We start from the raw sequence: 23,624 nt of genomic DNA on the forward strand, positions 1-23,624 counted from the left end.
CCAACCCTACTTTCCACTGGAGGTAGCAGAGGACCAGATCCGAGGCCTTCTGCACGTGAAGAGGGTGCAATGTGCTGCAGAGGAGACTTGAGCCTCTCTCTGCAGGCCAGGATCCAGCCCCAGCTACAAAGCGGGCCCTTCAGGGGGAGGCACAGCCCCCTCCATGGTCCTCGAGTGCCTTCCCAGTCTCAGGCTTAGATGGGTTGAGCTTCAATTCACTGGCCCTGGTCCATCTGAGATTGGGGGAATGTTTGAAGGGAACTAGACCTGGACCAGAACCTAGATTTAAACTCGGGGTGGGGGGGGGGTGGGACGCAATAACCTGGAGCTCTGGAGAGACCTTGGAGGGAAAAGGCTCTCATCACCACCTCTGCCATCCCAAGGGAAACCTGCCAAAAGCCTTTTTGGTTTCATCTGACATTTCCTCCTCTGCATGTGTTTTCTGGCTGGGGAGTTCCATTTTTATTGTTTCTATATTAAAAAAAAAATCATGCCACGTCTCTAGGAGAACCTGCCCTTATACTGTCCCTGGAGTACTGTGTGCAGTTCTGGAGGCCTCACTTCAAGAAGGACGTAAAAGTTGAAAGGGTACAGCGGAGAGCAACGAGGATAATCTGGGGCCAAGGGACCAAGCCCTATGAAGATAGGTTGAGGGACTTGGGAATGTTCAGCCTGGAGAAAAGGAGGTTGAGAGGGGACATGATAGCCCTCTTTAAGTATTTGAAAGGTTGTCACTTGGAGGAGGGCAGGATGCTGTTCCCATTGGCTGCAGAGGAAAGGACACGCAGTATTAGGTTTAAACTACAAGTACAACAATATAGGCTAGATATCAGGAAAAATTTTTTCACAGTCAGAGTAGTTCAGCAGTGGAATAGGCTGCCTAAGGAGGTGGTGAGCTCCCCCTCACTGGCAGTCTTCAAGCAAAGGTTGGATACACACTTTTCTTGGATGCTTTAGGATGCTTAGGGCTAGTCCTGCGTTGAGCGGGGGGGGGGTGGACTAGATGGCCTGTAGGGCCCCTTCCAACTCTATGATTCTATGATTCCAGCAACAAGCAGCGCATAACAATTACGGAGGGCTCCTCTAAGGAGAAGTGAGAATAAGAACAGAAGACCTGCCTGAAGGAATCAGCCCAAAGACCAGCATTTTCCCCCAAGCAGGGGCTCCCACTCCCCAGAGCATCCCTTTGCTCTGTCCTCATTTAGGAAAAACTGTACAGGGCAAGCGGTTGGGGCAGCTCAGTGGAAGATTCTATGCTCGTACAGCGAGGCACCGGCCTCTAAACAGATCCAGGCCAAAAGGCACTAATTGGCCTGCCATTTCCAGCGAGTTGCTGTTTGATAAATGACCAAGTAGTCCAAGTAGCACTTTGTTTGAACACAAAACAGTTTTAAAGCTCATGTCTGTGATTTTGTGGGATGTATAAAATACTTCTTGGAGTTGCAGACCATAGTCCGGCTTTGATTTCTGACGAACCACTCAGATCTGAAGAGAGTGCAAACTGGGGGGGGGGGGGGGGGGGGGCTGGGATTTTTGTTCATAGAGTGATGTGGTCCCCAAAGAAGAGCAGCCATCTGCTGCAGACCTCCTATGATGGACAGCGACTGAGGCTGATTCTGTGAGGGTTCAAGGGGGTGGCAGGTGATCGTGGAGGAGCGATTGGGATGTTGAGTGTCCTGCATAGTACAGGGGGGGGTTGGACTAGATGACCCAGGAGGACCCTTCCATGATTCTGTGATTACTTAGCTAGGGGTCTGCCCGCCCCCCACTTCCCTGGATTGCATCCTGTGCAAAGAAGTCCTTCCTTCTCTGAGTCTGGCTCTTCCTTCCACCCACTGCTAGTGTGGGGAGACTTGCTACCTGCTCCCTGCCCCCCCCCCCCAATTTGCTGCTAAAACTGCCTTGTCCCCAGTTGGTCCTTTCCTCTGCAGCTAACGGGAACAGCATCCTGCCCTCCTCCAAGTGACAACCTTTCAAATACGTAAATCATGTCCGCTCTCAACCTCCTTTTCTCCAGGCTGAACATTCCCAAGTCCCTCAACCTCTCTTCATAGGGCTTGACCTGTCTTCGGCAGCGACTGGCTGGACAGTTGGCTAAACACTTAAGAGTGGTAAAGCGTCCTTTGTTTTGCTTGTATCTGGGCAATGCTCTGACTCAATTAGCTGGCGTGGTGTTGCGGTTAAGTGCAGTGGCTTCTAACCAGGAGAGCTGGGTCTGACTCCCCACTCCTCCTCCACGGGCAGCCAGCTGGGTGACCTTGGGGGAGGGACATGTCTCTTAGAGCTGTTCTGCCAGGGCTCTCTCAGCTCCACCTACCACAGGGGGTGCCTGTTGTGGGGAGGGGAAGGAAACTGGAAGCCGCTTTGAGACACTTTCTAGTAGTGCAAGGTGGGGGGGGGGGAGGGAATAAAACCCAACTCCTCTTCTTCTTAATTTATAACAAATGTAAAAAGCCTCGCTTGGCAGATTTCTCCCAGAGCAGCTGGATTCTGAAGCACAGCCAAGCAACAAGGAGGACTAAGTTTGCAAGATGTGGAGGCAAGGAAGGATTTGCTGTGCCGACAAAGATGGACTGGAAGCTGTTACAGGAGAGAGAGGAAATCAGGCAGCAAGCCCAGGCAAGCCGCAGAGAAGCAAACGGAATTGCTCAAGTTGCCGCTGGCTGCTGCCCGGGTGACGCTGAAGGATCAACTGGCAAAGAATGGCAAACACAGGCGGGAGGTCGGCCATGCGGCAGCAAACACCCCCCCCTTCTCTGGGGAAGCAGCTCTCCCCCCCAAGGCAGCCACCTGCTGCCCCCTAGAGGAGGCCTTTTGTTACATACAGGCTTCCTGGGCACTGGGATTTTTTTTAGCAGAGCTGCTCAGAATGTACAGGAGGAAAATGTCTCCATAGCCATCACAGACTACCACAGTCACCCTTGCACGTATGTCTGATTTCTTTCTGTTCAAGCAAAATAAGGCTTCATGTGCAAGTAGATGATACTAAACTGGGAGGGAGAGCAAACACAGCAGAAGACAGCATCAGCAGAAGACAGGATGAACTTGACTGGCTGGAAATCTGGGCTAAAATGAATTTCAATAGGGATAAATGTAAAGTTCTTCATTTAGGTAGGAAAAATCAAATGCATCACTCCTATTTTATTCAACATCTTTACACGCCCTCTGGCTCAGCTGGTGCGGAGGTTTGGGCTGGGTTGCCAACCAATATGCGGATGACACCCAGCTCTTCCTCCTGATGGATGACCGTCCTGACTCTCCCCCAGAACCCGCCCAGACTCTCCCCCAGTGACAAAATGGATCAAGCAGAGTCACCTGAAGCTCAACCCTGCCAAGACGGAGGTCCTGTGGTTGGGTAGGAAGGGACCATGGGAGGAAGTGCATCTGCCCACCCTGGACGGAGTGCAGCTTTCAGCAATGCCCTCTGCCAGGAACCTGGGCATGATCCTGGATGCTTCTCTTACAATGGAAGCCCAGGTCACAAAGGTAGCGCAGCCTCCATCGGTTTTGGGCCCAGCGTACTTGAGAGACCGCCTCCCTGCCGATACCCACAGAAGAGCCTTGCGCTCCGCCACCTCCAACTGGCTGCGGATCCCTGGCCACACAGAAGCATTGCGGACCTCAACAAGGGCCAGAGCCTTTTCGGTCCTGGCCCTCACCTGGTGGAACGAGCTCCCTGAGGAGATCAGAGCCCTGCCCGAACTTCCACAGTTCTGCAAGGCCTGCAAGGCTCTTCCACCAGGCATTCGCTTGAGGCTGACTGAGAACATCTGCTGGGCCCGCCCTTCCATGACTGAACAAATTTGATCTCCCCAGTGTTGTTGTTATTTATGTTGTGTTATAAATTGTTACTTGGTTGTTATGATGTTGTATTGAAACTGTATTAGATTAAATTATTATAATGTTCCATGTAAAATTTCATAATGTTCCATGTAAACCACCCAGAGCTGTAGAGAATGGATGGCATAAAAATCCAAATGAATGAATGAATAGGATGGGGGAGATATGTCTTGGCAGTAATACATGTGAAAAGGATCTGGGGGTCTTAGTAGACTAGACCAGGCACTGAAAATGAGTCAGCAGTGTGACCCGGTAGCTAAAAAGGAAAAAGGGATTTGGGGCTATTATCAAAAGAAGTATAGTGTTCAGATCACGTGAGGTGGTGTTACCACTTTACTCTGTTCTGGTTCGGCCTCACTTGGAGTCCTGTGTTCAGGTTTGTCACCCCAATTGAAGAGGGATGTTGACCAACTGGAACGAGGGCAGAGGAGGGCAACAAAGATGGGGAGGGGTTTGGAGACCGTGATGTATGAAGAAAGATTGTTTAGCCTGGAGAGAAGACGACTAAGAGGTGATATGATAACCATCTTCAAATACTTGAAGGAATGTCAAATAGAAAATGGGGCAGACTTGTTTTCTGTTGTCCCAGAGGGTCAGACCAGAACCAATGCGATGAAATGAAGTCAAATTTCAGCTAAGCATCCGGAAGAAGTTCCTATGACAGTTAGAGCTTCCTCGGGAGATGGTGGAAACTTCTTTGGAAGTTTTTAAGCAGAGGCTGGATAGCCATCCAACAGAAATGCTGATTCTGTGGACTTAGGCAAGCTATAAGTGGGTGGGCAGAAGAGATTATATCACAGCTTGGCTCCTGTGGCTCTTTTTTGCACACCTAGGGAAATGCTGATCACTACTCAGGGATCGGGAGGTGAATTTCCTCCAGGCCAGACTGGCCATGGATTCTGTTTTTTTTTGGGGGGGGGGCATCCTCTGGGCATGGAATTGGAGTCACTGTGGGTGGGCAGGTAGTTGTGAATTCCCAGCATTCTGCAGTGGGTTTGATTAGATGACCCAGGAGGCCCCTCCCAACTCTATAATTCTAACTCTGTGGATGGAGAGTCTGAACTGAAGTCCAGCAACGTTCCAGAGGCATCCAAGTGGCCAGCTGGGCTCTTAGCTGCAGCCTGGCCTAAGTCACGGAAAAGACCTCTGAACAAGCACCAAGGTAGTCCTAGGAACAGCAGAAGCCTTCTGGCTCAGAGGCAAGCCCCAACAGGATGGAAGCTTTGTTTGCTGGCCCCAGTCAAGGGCTCGACCACAGATTAAAAACAAGTGCGGTCTGAGGTAAACTCAAGGAGGCAGCACTCAGCTGCAGCCATGTGCCATATGCAGAACATACAAAGAGGAGAGAGGCCGCCTCCTCTCTCACACCATGGCCGACCATTCCTCTGGAGGTTCAAACAACAAGGAGCAGAGGCCGAATCCTCCCCCTGGTCCTGCCTCTTGGCACCGGGAAGGAGGTTCCCTTCAGTCGCCATGGCAGGCAGCCACCAACAGATCTCTTCTCCATGACGAGAAACAACTTCGCCCTCACCCAACCTGAAAGCACAGACCCTTGTCTTGTTCACTGCAAAAAAAACAAGCAAGCAAGCAGTGCTGTGCCGTTGCAGACTGCCCACCCCAAAGCAGGCGGGTCAAATGCAAAGTGAACTAGCTATGCAGCCGTGGTGGCAACCCTTCAAAGTGCTCAAGACGTTTCCACAATCCCCTACTCCAGAAAGCTTGCCACTCGAACGCCTTCCAAACATCCAGTCCAAGTAAAACAGTTCCTTAAAATCAGGCACCCTTGGCCAGTCCCAACTGATCCTACAGCTTCTTTAGCAAGCTTGGTATCGGATGGTATCTTTGACTCTTGCCTGCTCAATACCCTGAAAACCTGGATGCTGTCTCGGGGGCTCCTGGACTCAAGCCTTGCTTGTGCCTGGCCCAGCCCAAAGCGGAGGCGGCTTCAATCAAAACACCAACCAACATCAACACCTTCCTTCCTAAGAGCAAAGCCCACATTCCCGCAGGTACCGCTGGGCTCCCTCCTCTGTGAGCCACGCAGATACTCACTGAGGTCCTCGGCCAGCTGGACTCTTTTCCCAGTTATTAATTTCACCTTCTTCTCATAGTCCTCCGCAAAGTCCTCCAGCACCTCTTTCACATTCTTCTCCAGGCGCCTCACTAGGAAGGAAAAATGCAACTCTCCAAAATATCTTTTTAAAAAGTACATGCAATGCCAGGGAAAAACGGGACCCATCACCCCACTCACAATGAACGCTCCTGCCTCATTCATAAGCTCAAAACTGAACAGCCCCTGGAAGGACCAGGTGGACTGCCCCAAACAAGTGACAGCTGCACCATTACAGGATCCACGTCCAAGGCAGGAACCTCAGGGGATCCAGGCGTGCCCCAGCCCATAACCAGAGTACAAAAGGGTGGAGCGGTGTGCCTTGCCAAGAACCCCCTGCACCCCCTTTGTGCTGAATCTGTGACCAGCTGGCCTGCAGCCCAAAAAAGGCACTCACAACTCCAGGGAGCCAACAGCTATCCAATCCCAAGCGGGGCTGGGTGAGGGCGTGGCTGTAGTCCCGCCCACTCAGAAACCGGAGTGGGATGAATTGTGTGACAAGCAGAGCTGTCAGTGCAGTCTTTACCTTCTGTGTTGGCCAGCTGCTGCCTCAAGGTGTTCCCAGTGATGGACAGCATGCGCTGGATACGCCAGAACAGGACCACATCATTGCATTCAAGCTGAAAGGACCAGAGATGAAAAGGGTTGCACCATGGACAAGGAAGTGCAAAAGGCCCCTGGAAACAACAGGCAGAGGGACAAGCCCCCCCCCCCCCCCCCCCCCCCGGGCGGGCTGATTTAAACCAATTTTTATCATATCGTTCATACCCTAACTATATGGGTCTAAAGTTGGTTAGGATCTTCACAATATCTCAGAGGAGACAGAGAAATTATACTTATGATTTTAGAAAATGCATATTTCTAATGATCATGATACAAAACAGGCCATCAGAACACAAGAAGAGTCCTGCTGGATCATTCAAGTGGTCTATCTACTCCAGCATCCTGTCTTGCATAGTGGCCAACCAGATCCTCTAGAGGGACAATGACAGGGCACAGAAATCCACAGGATTAGTGTCTCTGAAAGTGGAGGTTCCCTTTAATTATCATGGCTAGTAGCCAATGGCAGTCCTCTCCTTCTTGAGTCTGTCTTCGGAACTGCAGCCAAATATGCCAACTTGAATGAGTACTGGCTGTCCCTTCTGCCTGGAGTCAGCCCTGGAACCAGCAGGAAGGTGGCTGTGACTGATGCTACAGCAGCTGCAGCCAGACAGTCCAAGGGTAAAGCAGGGGAGCAAAAACACAGCGGGGGGACAAGACTGCCCCCTAGCGCTTGTTCTGGGCAGACCGAAACCACTGTCGAATTCATAGAACCCGAGAGTGGGAAGGGGCCATGCAGGCCATCCAGTCCCACCCCCTGCTCAGTGCAGGATCAGCCTCCAGCATCCAGGAGAAGGATCTGTCCAGCCGCTGCTTGAAGACCGCCAGTGAGGGGAGCTCCCCACCTCCTTAGGCAGCCCCTTCCATGGCTGAACTAGACTCCTAGAATCCTAGAGTGGGAAGGGGCCATGCAGGCCATCTAGTCCCACCCCCTGCTCAGTGCAGGATCAGCCTCAAGCATCCAGGAGAAGGATCTGTCCAGCCCCTGCTTGAAGACGGCCAGTGAGGGGGAGCTCCCCACCTCCTTAGGCAGCCCATTCCATTGCTGAACTACTCTGACAGTGGAAATACTTTTCCTGATATCTAGCTGATATCCTTCTCCATGTAGTTTAAACCAGTTCTTGTGGGTCCTCTCTTCTGCTGCCAACAGAAACTACTCCCTGAGCTCCTCTAAGTGAAAACCTTTCAAATACCTACCTAAAGCCATCCTGTCCCCTCTCACCCTCCTTTTCTCCAGCTTGACCTCCAAGATGACTGAACCAGGAAGAGACACCTCTTGGGGTTAAGGCCACAAGAGAAAGCTACCATTCGCCAACTAGCAAGCTCTGGCACTTACCTCTGAATCTACAAAATGCCTCTGGTAGTAATAGAAGCCTCTCCGGCAGAGATTGCAGTGACTCAGGGCCCCCTTCAGGAAATGCCGCCTGTACACCTGATGCCAGGTGTCTTTGATCTGGGACCAGAAAGAAACACCTGGGTGGTTATCAGTGGCCCAGGTCCACACGCTGACTAGCAGGCCGGTTGACAGGAAGCTCTCCCTTCAGGAGCAACAGGAAGCCGGCTAGACAATGGCTGCTGCTTGCTCACACCAAGGCCTCCTCCTGCTGCCCATCATCTCCCCGGGGGGCTCAGTAAAAGCACCTCCCAGCAAGAGACCCTGAATGTCACCAAGCAATGTGCTGTGCATGGCTGGGCTGCACCCAGAAGCACTTCTGAAGGATTCAGAAAGCAGGCCCCTGCTCAGGTTCTCGGCTGAGGTGTTGGGAAAGCACTCCTCTTCCACTAGCCACCCTACCCTCATGGAGGCCAAAATACACCATTTACTTTGGGAAAGGGGGAGCAGCTAACCCACTCTAGCGCTCTTCTGGTGGACTTGGGTGCTGGCCCTTCCTTGGATGTTTATCCCACTTCCCAGCTGAGAGCAGCTCCTCCAACTGCAGCTCAGGGGAAACAGAAAGCCATTCACACAAACCATGCAAGGGCACGGCACCCTCCAGAGGGCTGGAGCTAGACAGAACGGAGAGTGCAGGAAGAGAAGCCATCCAATGTCACTGTCATTCCTCACCTACCAGCATCCAAAACCTCTGTCCCCTTCCCTGACAAAAATAGGGATGGGCACAAACGGGTTCACAAGCCAAAATTCAGCATTAACTTGGCCCAGTTTGTAACCCCTAAACCAATAATTGGGGGAAGGTATCTTTCCTGAACATTTCCTGGACTTTTCTCCTGCTCGGCTGTTCAGGACCTTTAAGCCTAACACCTATCAGCTGTTAGGGATGTGAGCCACCCACCTTTCTCTCGACCACAGCAAGCCGCGGCCAGGAGAAAGGGGTACCAGATGGGATTGTTTGGTTCAGAGAAATTTCAGCTCAGTTTGGGGGTTAAGTTCAGAGGCCACTCTGAACCTGAATGTTTAGGTCCATGCTCATTCCTATCTCAAAGCTTACACTCCCCAAATCTGGCTGGTCTCTCAAGTGCAGACCAACAGGGCTTCCCTCTCACTCTCTCAGACTACCTGGAAGGTCTTTTCTTCTTTCAGGCTGGCTGGGAGGCTCAAGGACTTCCAGCCAAGCAAACACTCACAGGAACAAGCCCTGAGGGGGTGGTTCGTGGCTGGGCCCTCAGACCCACGGATGATCCTACCCCAAAGTCAACCTTCCACTGGCAGGCACCTTACCAAGCACGGATCTACTGCCACTCCTCGGGCTTCGAGATTCTTCCGGACTGTCGTGACCTCATCGTTTGCAAGGTACGCTGGATGCTCTTCGTTGCACTTCATCATCTTCTCAAGTTCGTTTTTTGTTTCATTTCGAATGACCTTTCAGAAAAAGAAACTTATTTAGATTTCTACCCCACTCAGTGGGCGCATGCAGGGAGAATAACGAGGAATTATTAATATCATCAGTCATTCCTTGAGTAGCTGGAACTGAGAGCTGTGATTTCTATAACTCAGCACAGGCTTCGCAAGAACAAGTCATGTCAGACCAACCTAATCTCTTTTTTTGAGAAAGTGACTCCCTTGATGGATCAGGGGAATGCCGTGGACATAGTTTATCTGGTTTTCAGTAAAGCTTTTGATAAGGTTCCACATGATATTCTTGTTGACAAGTTGTTAAAATGTTGTGTGGATCCTAATTCTGTCAGGTGGATCGATAACTGGCTGACAGATTGTACCCAAAGTGTGCTTGTTAATGGTTCAGCATCCTCTTGGAAAAGAGTGACAAGTGGAGTACCCCAAGGATCTGTCCTGGGGCCTGTGTTGTTCAACATATTTATTAATGATTTGGAGGAGGGATTAGAAGGGGTTGCTTCCAAATCTTTTGTTCTGTGATTCTATGAGAGGTTGAGGGAGCTCTGTCTGTGTTAAGGCTGGAGAGGGAACAACTGAGAGGGGATCTGATAACCATCAAGTATTTAAAAGGCAGTCATATAGGATGGAGCAGAGTTGCACACTCTTGCCCCAGAGGGATGGACCAGAACCAATGGGATGAAATTAATTCAAAAGAAGTTCCTGACAGTCAGAGCGGTTTCTCAGTGGAACAGGCTTCCTCGGGAGGTGGTGGGTTCTCCAACTTTGGAGATTTTCAAACAGAGGCTGGATAGCCATCTGACGGAGAGGCTGATTCTGAGAAGATTCAAGGGGGTGGCAGGTTACAGTGGATGAGCGATAGGGATGTGGGTGTTCTGCATTGCGCTGGGGGTTGGACTAGCCCTTCCAACTCTTCTATGATTCTTATGCTCTGCCCCTCCCCCTCCCTCTCCGTGGGAGCTCTCTTGGACCGTCAAGGAATGCAGGGCAGGGAACCCATAGCACACCGAGCAGGGAGCCAGCCAGCATCTCTGCACAAGTAGGGTGCAGCTTTAGGAACCTCCTGCACAAAGTCTTGGCCTCCTCTTACCTGTTCTTTAGTGCGGCTCACCCAGTAGAGCCATCTTTTCTTCCAGTCTGGGCCCACCATATCTTCAATAACCGACTCAGCTAGACAAGAATACAAACACAAGCTTGTATATTAAAAGTATAAGCTTTTTTGTTGCACGCACAGTGCCACTGGACTCAAGCATTTTTCTGCTGCTTCAGACCAACAATAGTGGAGCTCATACATTGTAAGTTAATGCAGCCCTGCAGTTCCACTCTCTCTTCCCTGTTGCCCCAGGAGGCAGCCAGAAGCCAGGGGAAGAGAGAGAGGATCCTTGAAAGGCAGCAACTGTCTGCAGCTCCCTCTTCCTCCTAGGGTGAGCAATCTGGCCCTCCTAAAGCAAACAGCTGCACCTAAGGGGACCTGTGGTTTTGCCAGAGAGTCCAGGAGAGCCAGAAAGGAGGACACAATCACAGCCTGGGGCTCAGCTGCTGAGGGACCCAGAAAACAACAGGGGAGCCGGGAATGGCTTCCCACCCTGTAATAACTGGAGCCAAAGGAGGAGAGAGGGGATGAGTCAAGACACCAGAACGCAGAGGGACATAAAAAACTTTCCCAGAGTTTTTCTCCACTGAAATTACACCCTCTCCTCTATGCTTCGCCCCATCCAAACCATGTGTCATTGGTGTGTGTTTGTTTGTTTTTTGTCAAGTAGAAGCTGAGCTTAAAAAGCTCCTTTACCAGCCCCTTCAAGAGCAGAGCCCACATGACGCTCATCCTGGGGTCCCTGGACCCACCTCCCTTTACCAGCAGCCAGTCAGCCCTGCTGCTTAAAGGACCACAGAGGTCTGTTTCAGCTGGGGGCAGGAGGGACTCCTTCATAGCCCCCCCCCCCAGGTTGCTCTTAACCCTATTTGGGAGCAGCCCATTTTTTAAAAAAGATTTGTTAAGTCACTCTAAGGAGGTTTTTGACTGTGAAAAGCAGAATATATATTCTCTCAGGAAATAAATGCAGGTTATCAAAATGTGACGATCCAAATAGCAGAGAGGCCCAGGCCTTCCCATGAGGTAGCCTCCCAGGCAGAGTTCAGGCAATGCCAGGTGTCCAAAACGCCGGCTCTCTACCTCCCATCCCTCCCTGAAAGGAAAGCCAGAGAGGCAGAATGTACTCAAGACACTGGCAGCAGGGGAGGGGCCGTTCCTCCCTGGAGCCACCGGCCAGCCCAGGGACTCCAAGGAGAGCCAGGCTGAGGGGCTCTTGCTCCCCTGCCCACTGAGGACTCACTGTCTTTCAGGCGACTCTGAAGTGTCTCCTCCATGAACTGAATGGCGGCGTCCCACTGCTGCTTGTCGGAGATGGAGCGGTCTTCCAAGGCATTGTGCTGGATCACTCTCTGTCAAGGCACACAGCAAGCCTAAGGGCTACAGCTAAGCACAAGGGCCAGGAAAGGCTACCAGTGCAGGAACGCAGGCATTAAGCATCTTTGGGGGCCTCAGAAGGGAGATCCAGCATGGTTACGCTAAAGGTGCTGTTCCCTTAGCAGCCTCAGAGTAGACAGAGGATCCTGGGGCCTGTAGTGCCGGGCACTGAGAGAGCACGGAGCGGCTTCCAGCACATGCACATCGACTGGCCAACACAAAAGCTCTTCACATGGTGCTATTTGTTTCATTAGTGCAGATGCCTTAAGCACTGCTGGAAATAAGCGAAGCCCATCTCACCACTGGGTTGAGCACCCCGCCACACCGGAAGCTGCGGTTTTCAAGGCAATAAATAAATACTTAGAAAATTATGCCGGTGTGATTGGTCAGTGGTGCATGACATGGGTGACAATTCTCAGACAGAAGGCACACTGCAACAGGGAAGCAGCCACCTCCTTCTGCTAAGGCCACAGAGAGAAGGCAGGGCCCTACCAGGCTGTCTTCTGCCCTCTCGTTCCACTTGTGCCGCTTGATGCTCTCCTCTTTAACCGCTTGCTTCAGTTTGTCAAAAATGTCGTCGTGTTCTTTGCCCTTCTGCTCGGTCATGAAGCGAGAGAATTCCTCCTGCAGAGTCTCCCAGGCAACCTGGAAAGGTGGCAACAAAGTCCGGCCTTTAAAAGCAACCAAAGCAACCAGAGAGGACACCTTTCAGGACTCACCACTTGAGAGCAAAGGCTCATCTCTCTACCGCAGGGAAAAGGGAACATTTTAACTGCTCCCACTGGGACGGAGGCAGCAGTGAGGTCTCTGGCGTAAATACCACCTTCAGCCTCCACCATTTTCATGCTATTTGTGCCAAGCTTCTGCACCACATTTCTAGAATGTTGCAAGACCCGTAAATGTCTTGCCCCGGTCCTCGCGGTGTGACAAGAGCACTGAAACCACCACGTGGAGGGCTACCCTCTGCACATCTTTCACCTGGCTTGGCGCAGGGTGTCTTCCAGGCCAAACCCCGTGTGTGTGGCCAAGGGCAGGCTCACCTCCACGGCTTTGGTGGGCAGCTGCTTGTCTGTCCACTGCTTCAGCTTGATGTCCACCGTGGTGTTAAACGTGCCCGAATTCATGGTCTGTGCTGCTGGAAGGTAGATGTTCTCGATCACGTGTGTTGAGACCCTCTCCCACAAAGACTTCTGGAGAATCTCTTCCCTAAGAGGTGGGGGGAATTGCAAGCGTTTACTCTGCCCATCCCTACAGCTGAGCCAAAGACTTACTTTGTGGGAGGTGCTTGCTTCAGAGCAACACCAACCAGCCTTCCCTGCACTAGGAAGTGAAGTGAAGGCATTCTGAAAGCACAAAAGCAGTTCACACCCTGGGAGAGTCAAAAACAGGGCTGGTGGTAGGGGATCCCTGCTCCACTTGCATGCTCAAGCCTGTTGGATTTCCTTTCAACAGTTCCAGTCGTTGCTTTACTGGGGCCATGAATCTCTGCTCTCCCCCAAATGACACTAGCTGAGAATAGTCAAATTGTAGATGGGCTCAGGCATCTCCACTCTTCTAAAGTGGAACAGACATCTTATCAAAATAATTTCTGAGACTTGAATTCCACAACTTTGAAATTAAAAACGTATGACAGGCGCTATTCTTCTGATGGCCAAAAAGAGGATTTGGAGGGGCCTCTGGTCCAAAGCAGATTTAAACAGACAGACAGAAAGACACAAACAAGCATCCCCCCCCCCCCAAAAAAAAACATCCCTCAAATCCCTACACTCAGTCACAGTCTGACCTGACCAGGCAACGAATCTTGGGACCAGGCAGGGTCTATAAGGGTGAACCCCGGAATGCTTAAGCTCCTTGCAGAAAATACCGCCCCCCCCAAGGACTACGCTGCATGGTCTCCTTTTACATGAACACACAGACAGCTGCATCACACTAAAGCAAACCCTTGGCCCAGGAAGCCATTGCCATCTAGTCAGACTGGCAGCACCTCCCAGGGCTCCGACCTCACCAGCTGCCAGCTCTTTTTAACTGGGGATGCCAGGGACTGAACCAGGGACCTTCTGCATGCCACTCAAACGCTCACAGCCCCCTCCCCATCTCAGAAATCAGGAAGTCTGCAGACATGCAATTTTGCTTAAGTTGCAAATGGTATACCTGAAGTCAAACTGACTGTTTCTTAGGAAGCTAAATCAGAATTATACTTATTTAGAAAGCACATTCTGTCTGCTCACCACGGCAATTCCTGCAACCAGGGTAGCCAGCTGCCTCTCAGGATTGCTACTAAGACAGGTGCCAGGCTGCCAAATGGCCAGGAGTCATCAGCCTTGACCAGACAGCTGGAAGCTTTGATGGGGGCAAGCAGTGGGCTCCAGGAGGATCAGAGGGGAGGCACGGCAGGGCTACAGGACATTCTGGTCTAAACGTCACATGCTGCTGCCTCACAGAACTAAGACACACGGAGGGTATAGGAATTACTGTACCAGTGCTTTGGTGTCACCTGGCTCAAGCTGATGACTTCGTCAAGGATTTCGTTCTTTGCTTTTTCAAATAGCTCATTCTAGACAGAAAAAAAAGAAATTGTGGCCATGGACACAGGTTTGTTTAAGAACGTCAGGCTGCAGGATACGGATTCAGCTTAGCTTGCTCCAAGGCTTTTGACAGACTTCCGTCTTCACCTGAGCGGCCAGGGACTGAACCCGGAGCTGTGCCTGACCTCTAGGGAGCCACAAGAGGCAGGGCTTCCCACGTACTTCACGTGAGCCTGCTCACGGGGCGACCAAAAGGAAGTCCAGACGGGCTTCCACAACTTACCCGGTCGAGTTCTCGCAAGCGGGGATAATTGTTCTTCCACTCCGTCTCCAAATTAAAACGTGTGGCTATGGGAAGGAAGACAAGTGAAGGCCGGCACTCTGCGTGCAGAACTGAACTCTTGTAGCATCTGTCCCCTGGATGCCGGAACCGCGCCTGGGCACCCAGCCTAACCACAGCATGGCAGGCAAGAGGGACCCAAGACAGGACAGCTTCCGGTCTGCAGGGGCCTGCTAAGTCTTTAAGCAGCGGCAGAAGCTTCCCAGAGCCAGAGCTCTCTTCCCCAGGCTCTGCATTTGGTCAGAAAGGGGTTGTGGGTTCACATGCCCCCTGGGGAGCTAGTAGTCCAACCAAGGCAAATGGCACAAGGACAGAAGGTGTGCCCAAGGATCAACGTACCCGGTTTGGGAAGGACAGGTGAGGGGCAAAGGGGAGGTCTGCAACTCCAACCCCGGCAGTCTCCTGATCCTTGGCTGCTTTCCCACAGCTGCGTGCTGAGAGCACCTAACCCCCCCTCCCCCTGTCTGAGGCTGCACAGGACAGAGTCAGGCTTGACACCACCTTCCTGCTGGCTGTGGCTCTCCAGGGTTTCTCATGCTCTTCCCCCGCTTCCACTGGCCCTAAAGTCCCCAGAGGAACCAAGCCTGGGATCTGCCAGCCCCTGCCCTGCCCCTCTTCTCCTCAGTGGGCTTTTGCCACCCAGAGACCCACAGGGGGAGTGGGAAGCTCTGGAGCACGGATTGGGGACCCCTGTGCAATTTCCAAATCCCCAAGAGGAACCCTCTTCCCACATTTCGCGGGGGGCTCCTGTGCAGCCATGTGTGGCACCAAGAAGGAAAGAAAGCCGTTCCTTATGGACCCTGTTCGCCTGTGCCTGGCCCCCTTGCTGTAGCAGCTGACGCAGCTATTCTGCCAGTCAGCGCAGAGGGAAGCCGAGAGAGCTGCGCCAAGCCTGATCCCGGTCTGCTGCTGCTCCCCCTACAGACGGAAGGGCAGCGGCCCTTGAGCCACAAGGGAGAGTCTCTGTGCCTGACGCTCCAAGGGAGTTCAAGCTGACGGGCACGTCTGCTGAGCCAGGCACCCCACCCCTCCTACCTTTAAAAGCATCGGCTTGTTGCTCCACAGACTCTCGCACCATCTTCCAAAAGCAGTCTGACACAGCCAGGCTCAGGTTCCGTGTGGTCACCTGGTGGGCCTTCAGCATGCATTTCCTGCAGAGACAAGATGCCTGGCTCAGAGGCAAGCCCAGCCGCCTCCAGGAGGCCTTCTGAGATAGCAGCCGTTGGCACTTAGAGCGGCAGCAGCGCCCAAGGCAGGCGGCTCCTCGCCCTTTCCGGCCACCAGACTTCGACTTCCTTTCCAGGGATGGGAGGGACCGCGCAGCTCCTGGTGTGCAGCACCACCTGTGGCCCTCAGGACAGGCAGGAGAAAGGTGCCACTTCATCTCCAGCATCATGCAAACCTTGCCACAGGACGAACACGGGGAATGCTACCCGCCTCCCTTTCCTAGTTGGGGGCTCCCTGAACTCACCCAGCGTGAGAGATGCTCATTCACCAGAGGGGGGGGGCCTCACCCCAATCAGTGCTAAGGACGGGGCTGTGTGGAAGTACATTCTGCATTGCAGGCCACAGAGTCCCTGCGGGGAGGCCACACCTGGCTCTACAAACGGCTGTTTCTGCAGAGGTGGAGTCTGGGCTCACAGACTAGTCCACAAACAGCCTTCAGGTGCAGGATGGCTCTTGGGGCTCCAAATCTGAAGGCCCAAAGTGTCCTTCAGGTCACGGCAGTGAAGGGTCTGCCTCTATTCAAAGGAGAACCCAGGAGAGAGAATGCACAAGTTTTTTGGGCAGAGCTGCTCCTAGCCATGTGGGCTCCATTTCATGCCAGACTGAGCCCCCACTAAAATGGTGATATCCCTGTTTTGACCCCAGGAAACATTTATGGAAAGCAATAAAAGACTGGCGTACTTCAGCAGCTTGGAGTTCTGGAAAAATTCCTCTTCATACTCTCTGATAGACTCAATACTCTCACTGCTATTTCCTAGAGGCAGAACAAGAGAGAGGGAGAGGCTGGAATTGTCTCCCGTCTGCTATGATCCTCTTCCCAGCAGGCCAGAAAGAAACTAGGGTTACCTTTTCCGGTCACAACCGCGAAATACCCAAGAGCCTTCATGGGGAAGAGTTTGCCTTCAATGATCTGCTGGATCTGGAAAAAACAGGTCTGAGACAATGCTGACCTCACAGCGGCCGTTCCCACTCCAGCCGTGGGGGGACAGAGGACCACCCACCACCCCGGAGGGGAGGAGAGGGCAGAAGAAACCTCCTTGGAGGGAACCATGTTCCTGCAGGGGAAGGGGGGGGAGAACAACATGGGCCTGCCAAAGCTTATTCGAGCAAACTCTATAACATGTCCTGCCTCTCCCAACAATTGCATTTTAAAATGGTTTTCGACAGCCAGGGCTTCTTTAAAAGGACAACACAGGAGAGCATTCTCTCTCTCAATCCTCCCTCGTAAAACTGTGTAGGGTTGTTAAAAGGGGTTAAAATTGTGAGTAAGGCAGGGAAACAGAACGGGGAAAAAGATCTCAGTGCCCTGTTGCATCTGACATCCCACAGGAAGCTTCATGGCCTTCCTAGCTATGGGGGCTCTCTAGGGCAGCACCGGGACAGACGCTGGGCTACGGACAGACAAGCTGTTTCACCCAGGAATTAAACAGTTGCTGCACAATAAAACACCTTTCCCAAAAAAGGAAACTCTGTGGATACTTGCTCTGATTCATTTTGAAATTTCTAAACGGGCTTTCCCGAAGTCAAGGGAGAATTCTCTGCTGCTTTGGGGTTCACTTAACCATCCCCGCCCGGTTAAATGTCCCAAATCAAGGCAGGGAAGGGTTGACAATACGAAGGGGAGGGTGCACTCCTTTAAGTGTCCAGTTGCCGGGGCAGGGCTGATGTCCAAGGAAGCTGCATCCGCCACTTAGTGCTGCTAGTCCTGTGAGTCCAAAGCCCTAGAAGGCTCCTGTGCCTGATGCACCTGCACCCTGCCAGGCTGTCCCTCAAGAAGCATCAGCTGGATGGGAGTCCCTTTCTCTTACCCTGCTTGGACTGGCCACATTTTTCTCTGCCAGGTCCACCTTGGTCAAGACAAAGATCGTCCTTTTCCCCTGTGGGTCCATCTGGCTGACCAGGTCGGTGACGATGCTGCGTTCGGCATCCACAGACCCATCTGGAAAAGAAAAGCAAAAACCCTGATGTGCCAAATCCACAACACTTTCAAAAGAAGGCAGGAGCTGAGCTCATTTGAAGCTGGAAATGGCTCAATGCAAAACAGGCCTCAGGGATTCAACTTCTGGAACCAACCGATAGAGAGGGGGCCATCGCTCAGCGGCAGAACATCCCCTTGGCATGCAGAAGGTCCCTCCCTGGTTCAATCCCTGGCAGCATTTCCAGTTCAAGGATCATGTAGGAGTGTGTGAAGAAATGCCCCCCCCCCATTGCTATTTTAAAGGAACACACGTGTCCCCCCCCCCCTGGAGTAGGGAAGAGAGAGGCTGCTAAGCCCCTATTCACCTTCCCTTCCATGTTAACTGACCTGGCCACAGGTCTTCCCACTATTCCTAGGTGAGGGGCCTCCTATGGGAGGGGACAGGAAGGTATATAGGATTGTGACCAGAGAGGAAAAAGATCTTTGCTTTTTCACCATCAGTTGACCATCAGAGTAGGAGCCTGCCCTTGGGAGAAGAGGTGGGCAGCCACCTAGGACATGTGGCTGAGGGTAGGCTGATCATGCCATGAAACTTTGGAAAATGCTTAAGCAAAGGGGCTTGCCCTAAACATCAGGTGGGGTATGTTTCAGCAGAGGGACGGAAGAATTGCGTTTCATCCAGTTTCTTTTGTCTCTTTTGCTTAACTCAGTGCTGTGCTAAAGATCTGCTTTTTAAACCTTGTTATTTTAATAAATCTTTTTAAAATTGGAAGAGGGATATGGTTCTCTGATCCACGTAGTGCTTCCCCACCTTGGAAACGCTAGCATGGTGCAAAGGAAAGCCCCAGAAGGGTGTCCCCTTGCAGTAACCGTCCCCCACAGTGCCGAGGTGCTGGGGCTGTGGGAGGCCACAGAGGCAAGGCCTCACCCGTGTGAAAGGGGCAGCTACGGGCCCTAGCACTCCCAGGTGCAACTCTGTACTTTAGCCAGGTGGTGACAGTGAGAGTTACCCAGAGTCCCTTTCTGCCACCCACCAGGAGTTGGCAACCAACCAGAACAGGGGGTGAGTAGGACAGAACTGGCCAGCAAGGCAAAAGCGGGCTGGTTCTGTTGCCTGAGACGCTGCACAGCTGCTGCCAGTGAATACTGATTCTGATGAACCGAAGGCAAGATTCAGTGGAAGGCTATAGTAAGACTCAGTCACAGTCTCAGAGCTGGACCGCTGTGCCAAGGTCCCCTCTTTGCCCCAGTCCAGACCAGACCAGGGCACTGTCCAAGAGCAGGTGGGACCTCCAGGCCAGAGAGGCGCCCTCCACCAGAGACGAGACAAGACCAGCTGGTCCTCCCCACTGACCTTGAATGCACAGGATGATGGCGTTGGGGTTCTGCATGTAGGCTTTGCTTATGCTGAAGATGGTTTCCTTGGTGTCTGGGGCCATCCCGGAGGTCACCGTCTGCGGAGAAAGAAGCCCCTGCTTTGGCAGCCGGTGGAAGGGGGGGGGGTGTTGCTGAGGAGCCCTACCCCAAGCAGACCAGCCCCAGCCGACCCTCAACTGCCTGAGGCTGGTGATCCCAAAGTCACTCAACAGCAGCCATTCCCATGGTCAAACTGACCTCATTTATTCATCAGAACGTTTACATGCCACCTTCCCTTCAGGTTTAAGGTGGCTTACAATAGTAGTTAAGAAACACTTTTGGTTGCAGCTCAAATAAAACAGACCCCCCCCTCTCCAAATCCCCCAGATATTCATCCAAAAGAAACAGGCATCTGTGCCCTTGAGGCCTTTTGACTTCTGCTTCAGGCATGAGTGGGAAGAAGGATGAGCCCTGCTGGCCATGATCTCAAAGACAGAATGCTGTCCCCCAGTGACTGACAGATGGACGTAAAGGGCCAAGGAAATGGAGGATGGCAGGCCACAGCTCCGAGGGGCCAGAAAGTGCAGCCCCTTCCCAGCCACCACAAAGCCTTAGCTGTCCTCCTCTAGCCCAGCAGCAGAGAATCCCCCCCCCCACACCCAAGTTCCTTCAACCTTAACTGCCCCTGTAGGTCTGCCCCCACCTGCCAACATGTTTCTCATTCTGTGATACTCTGCTCTGGGGCCGCAATGCCCTGCACAGACCTTCCTGACGGCAGCCGTGCGACAGAGGTTAGAACCACACTGTTGTATAGCTGGGGGGTAGCGGTAGATGGAGCAATGCCCAAGCAAGTCCCGCATATCTGTGGATGAACTCGGCCCACGTTCAAGCTGTTGTCTCCCCTGTGCAAAGAAGCACGCTGGCCACTGCCCCCCCCCATGGCGGCTCCAAGAGTCAGCCTCAGCCAGGGGTACTCACGCTAATGACGCCCGGCAAATCCACCAGCACCATCCTTTGCAGGCCAGGACCTTTCACGTTGAGGGAGATGGTCTGGAAGAGGAAAGACAGGAGGATTGCCCCACCAAGGCAGAAAAAGAAGCCAGCACCAAAGAGCCTGTCAAGCCCTCTGTGCCAACGGTCAGTTCTGGAGCAGGGCCAGCCTGCACCCTCCCGCGTGAGAGGCACAGATTCCGTGCAATGGTGAGCACCACGTGAGGCCAGGCCTTACCTGGGCGCTGACTGTGTAGCCTTCTTTCACACTCTTCCTCATCCGGACCTCGATCTCGTTCCTCAGGGCTGCCAGCTGTTTCCGCACAAACAGGAAGGGTCAGAATCCACAAGGAGTGGGAAGCCCTTGCCTCGGGGTAATGTGCCTCATCCTGTCGACTCATCAGAGAATGGAAGGTACAAAGCTCTCTGGACAGGAGCAGCTGGGAAGCTCCCAGTCATGCACAACCTGCTCTCTGCTGCAGTGGAAAGGGGCTTTCAGCAGGCCAAGGAGTGTGGGCAGTCCCCTAACTTGCTTCCAGGCTGCCCTCTCCCTCTATAGATCTCACCACAAATACCCAAGCGTTTCCTTGGGCTCCCCACTGAGAGGCACATCCCAATTTCCCAGCAGAATCCAGAGAAAGCGCCAAATCCTGCGACTGACTAGCCAATGCACCTTCCACTCAGCTCACAGCTCCTCAGGGGGACTGCTGTTGAGCTACGGAATATCCACAGTCTAATTTAAAAAACTGCTTTATTTATTTTTACACACACAAAATAAATGCTACCAACAAAACACGACAAAACAAAATCTTCTGGTAACCTCATATCCAATGCAAAGGTATGCCATAATAGTACGGTGTGGTTCCAACCAAGTCAAGCGAAGAGCATGAAAACAGATAAACCCAAAATGAGGGCTCCGGTCCGACTCTGCCCCCAAGCATCAGGCCACAACATTTCTTTTTACTCAAGCCTCTACCTAAAAGATCTGGTGTTCTGACTTCTAGTCCGGACTGCTTTAAGAATCATAGAACCATAGAGTTGGAAGGGGCCATACAGGCCATCTAGTCCAACCCCCTGCTCAACGCAGGATCAGCCCTAAGCATCCTAAAGCATCCAAGAAAAGTGTGTATCCAGCCTTTGCTTGAAGACTGCCAGTGAGGGGGAGCTCACCACCTCCTGAGGCAGCCTATTCAAGCTACAAAATATTTTATACTGGCTTTAATCTGGATGGGCTTTCAATTGCTTTTTCATTTTTAACCACCTGCCATTTTGCCCAGGTTCACTGCGAAAGCCGCCTTGGGCCCAGGAGAGCCCCAGCAACGGATTAGTTAGTGGATTCCATCCTATCCCCTCCCAGAGATCACTCCCCTTCCCAGGCACGGATACGACAAAAGCTATGGGAGCTTCGATGAAGAACTTACGTCTTCGTCTTTGGTCAGGTCGAACTCTCGAGAGCTGTCTTTGAACATCGCCACGTGGTGAGGGCCTTCACTGAGGGTGACCTGCCATTCGAGGGAAAGGAAGGGAGATCACCTGACTGACGTCAACGGGAGCCCAGACCGGCCTGGGGCTGCAGCTCGCTTACCATGACCGGGGACCGGGTCATCATTTCTCCAGAGCCACGAGGGAAGATCCGGGCCTGGGCTATCATCTCAAGGACACTGGTCTTCCCAGCACTCTGGTCTCCAACCACGACGACCTTAAAGGGAAAGTGGGCAGGACAAATGGGATTTAAAAAACACCAGAAATGCACTCCCACGTTGAGTGAAACACAGGTTCTTCAGTTCTGATGAACAAAACTCACAATGGGGGGGGGGCATCCTCTGGGCATTTATTTATTTATTTTAAACTATGTGAACCACAACTTTTACACTGACCTCTACCACCATTGCCCCCTGGCCATTTCCTGGCTGCCCACTTTGCTCACAGGAGACATTTGGGGTCGCAGCCCCCCCCCCCCCGCCAGGAAGCACAAATCTGCTGAACAGGCCTTACCCGCGGCAGGTGATCCTGGGTGTTGTAGCTGGCATCATAATCTGACAGAATGTCCAGGACTTCGGAATACATGTCAATCAAAGATTTCTGAAAAATAATTATGGTCAGCTGAGCTACAGCTCCACTCCATCCCCCAAAGCAAAGCAGCTTCCTGGTTGCTCAGCTGCACCCATGCAGTCCAGCCTCACCCCCTGCCAGAACGCAGAATGGTGGCATCGGAATTCTGTATTATTTATTTATACTGATACTGATGGTTTGTTTTGTCATTCCAGTCCTATTACATTGCTAATTAGATGCGTCATCCTATCAATTGCATTGACTTACACTGCGTAACCTGCCTTGAGTCTCACTGAGAAAGGTGGACTAGACGTAAAGTAAATATGTGCACACCTTCAGCTTCCTTTGATGAATGCCTTTGTCATCTTTCTGCAATACAATCTTTCTTAGCTCTTTATTCTCCTTCTCCAAACGCTCAAGCATCCGTTGGTATTTCAGCTAAAAAACAGAGACACATTAAACTGAAAGGGGGGGGGGGTTACAGAGGAGAATAGAAAATGTTTAAATTAACAAAGCCCATCACTAACCAATCACTGAACTTTCTAGCCAGACCACCTTTTCACAGGATAATTAAAAGAGAATCTAACCGCATTTTCCAGTAAACCCTAACAAGCCAGAAGAATTGCAATCAGGAATCACAGCATGATGTGACGATTATGCCCCTCGGGTTGAAGAGACCCGTGCTTCCTGGGACATACTTGCCATGATTTCAAACAGAGGATTTTGCTCTTATTGCTAATGCTTTTGAGTTGGGAAAGGCAGTGCTTGACTGAGGCAGTCTGGAGGGGGCAAAGGGGCACTCGGGAAGGCTTTGACGCCTCACACATTTTACTGCCAGTCACCAAATTATGCCCAATGCGCAAGTGGGAAGTCTCAGAGACCTCCCCTGGGCGGGGGGGCCCAGGCAAACAGCAAGCCCAAGACCTACATCTTTGAGGCTGTAAAGGCTGCACCAATCAGAAGATCATTTACTGGAACTAGGCCCACTGTGTCCAATGAGACTTGTTCCCTGTTCTAACGGGTAGATCACAAAGTAATTTCCTTTGAAATATGGTGTTGGAGGAGAGTTTCGCAGAAATTGAGGGCTACCATAAGGACAAATCTGTGGGTTCTCGATCAAATCAAGCCTAAACTCTCACTAAAAGCTAAAATGACGACTGTAATTTGGTCACCTGATGAGAAGACAAAAGTCACCAGGAAAAAAACAGTAGGGCCAGGGAAAATGGAAGGAATGGATCAGCTCCGTAAAGGAAGCCACAAGGGCCCTCAGTCTGCAGGACCAGAGACAGGCTGTTACTGATAAGGATGTTTTGGAGGTTGCTGATTCATAGGGCCTCCATGAGCCACTTTACGGCTCTTAACGCACAAACAGCACGGACTAAAAACAATC

General features: G+C 52.0%; 1 protein-coding gene across 6 annotated transcripts in view; it reads right to left on the reverse strand.

Annotated features, from left to right (window-relative positions):
- The window catches only part of OPA1 (OPA1 mitochondrial dynamin like GTPase), a 54,355-nt gene that overhangs the window by 11,731 nt on the left and 19,000 nt on the right, over nt 1-23,624 (reverse strand). For 5 of the 6 annotated variants that reach the window (XM_077347969.1, XM_077347968.1, XM_077347971.1 and 2 more), the window contains 21 exons: nt 22,568-22,672; nt 22,178-22,264; nt 21,768-21,881; nt 21,604-21,684; nt 20,421-20,495; nt 20,171-20,242; nt 19,191-19,290; nt 17,727-17,857; nt 16,765-16,837; nt 16,600-16,672; nt 15,727-15,842; nt 14,635-14,699; nt 14,304-14,380; nt 12,867-13,032; nt 12,319-12,471; nt 11,693-11,801; nt 10,450-10,529; nt 9,228-9,368; nt 7,887-8,003; nt 6,477-6,570; nt 5,893-6,003 (listed from right to left, as the gene is read on the reverse strand). In XM_077347969.1, the coding sequence (XP_077204084.1) occupies nt 5,893-6,003; nt 6,477-6,570; nt 7,887-8,003; nt 9,228-9,368; nt 10,450-10,529; nt 11,693-11,801; nt 12,319-12,471; nt 12,867-13,032; nt 14,304-14,380; nt 14,635-14,699; nt 15,727-15,842; nt 16,600-16,672; nt 16,765-16,837; nt 17,727-17,857; nt 19,191-19,290; nt 20,171-20,242; nt 20,421-20,495; nt 21,604-21,684; nt 21,768-21,881; nt 22,178-22,264; nt 22,568-22,672 (2,140 nt within the window). Of the gene's footprint in view, nt 1-5,892; nt 6,004-6,476; nt 6,571-7,886; nt 8,004-9,227; nt 9,369-10,449; nt 10,530-10,568; nt 11,546-11,692; nt 11,802-12,318; nt 12,472-12,866; nt 13,033-14,303; nt 14,381-14,634; nt 14,700-15,726; nt 15,843-16,599; nt 16,673-16,764; nt 16,838-17,726; nt 17,858-19,190; nt 19,291-20,170; nt 20,243-20,420; nt 20,496-21,603; nt 21,685-21,767; nt 21,882-22,177; nt 22,265-22,567; nt 22,673-23,624 lie in introns of those variants that run through there. The other variant, XM_077347974.1, reaches the window with a different exon arrangement.

This window comes from Paroedura picta, chromosome 8, assembly GCF_049243985.1.
Source record: "Paroedura picta isolate Pp20150507F chromosome 8, Ppicta_v3.0, whole genome shotgun sequence".
Taxonomy (NCBI): domain Eukaryota; kingdom Metazoa; phylum Chordata; class Lepidosauria; order Squamata; family Gekkonidae; genus Paroedura; species Paroedura picta.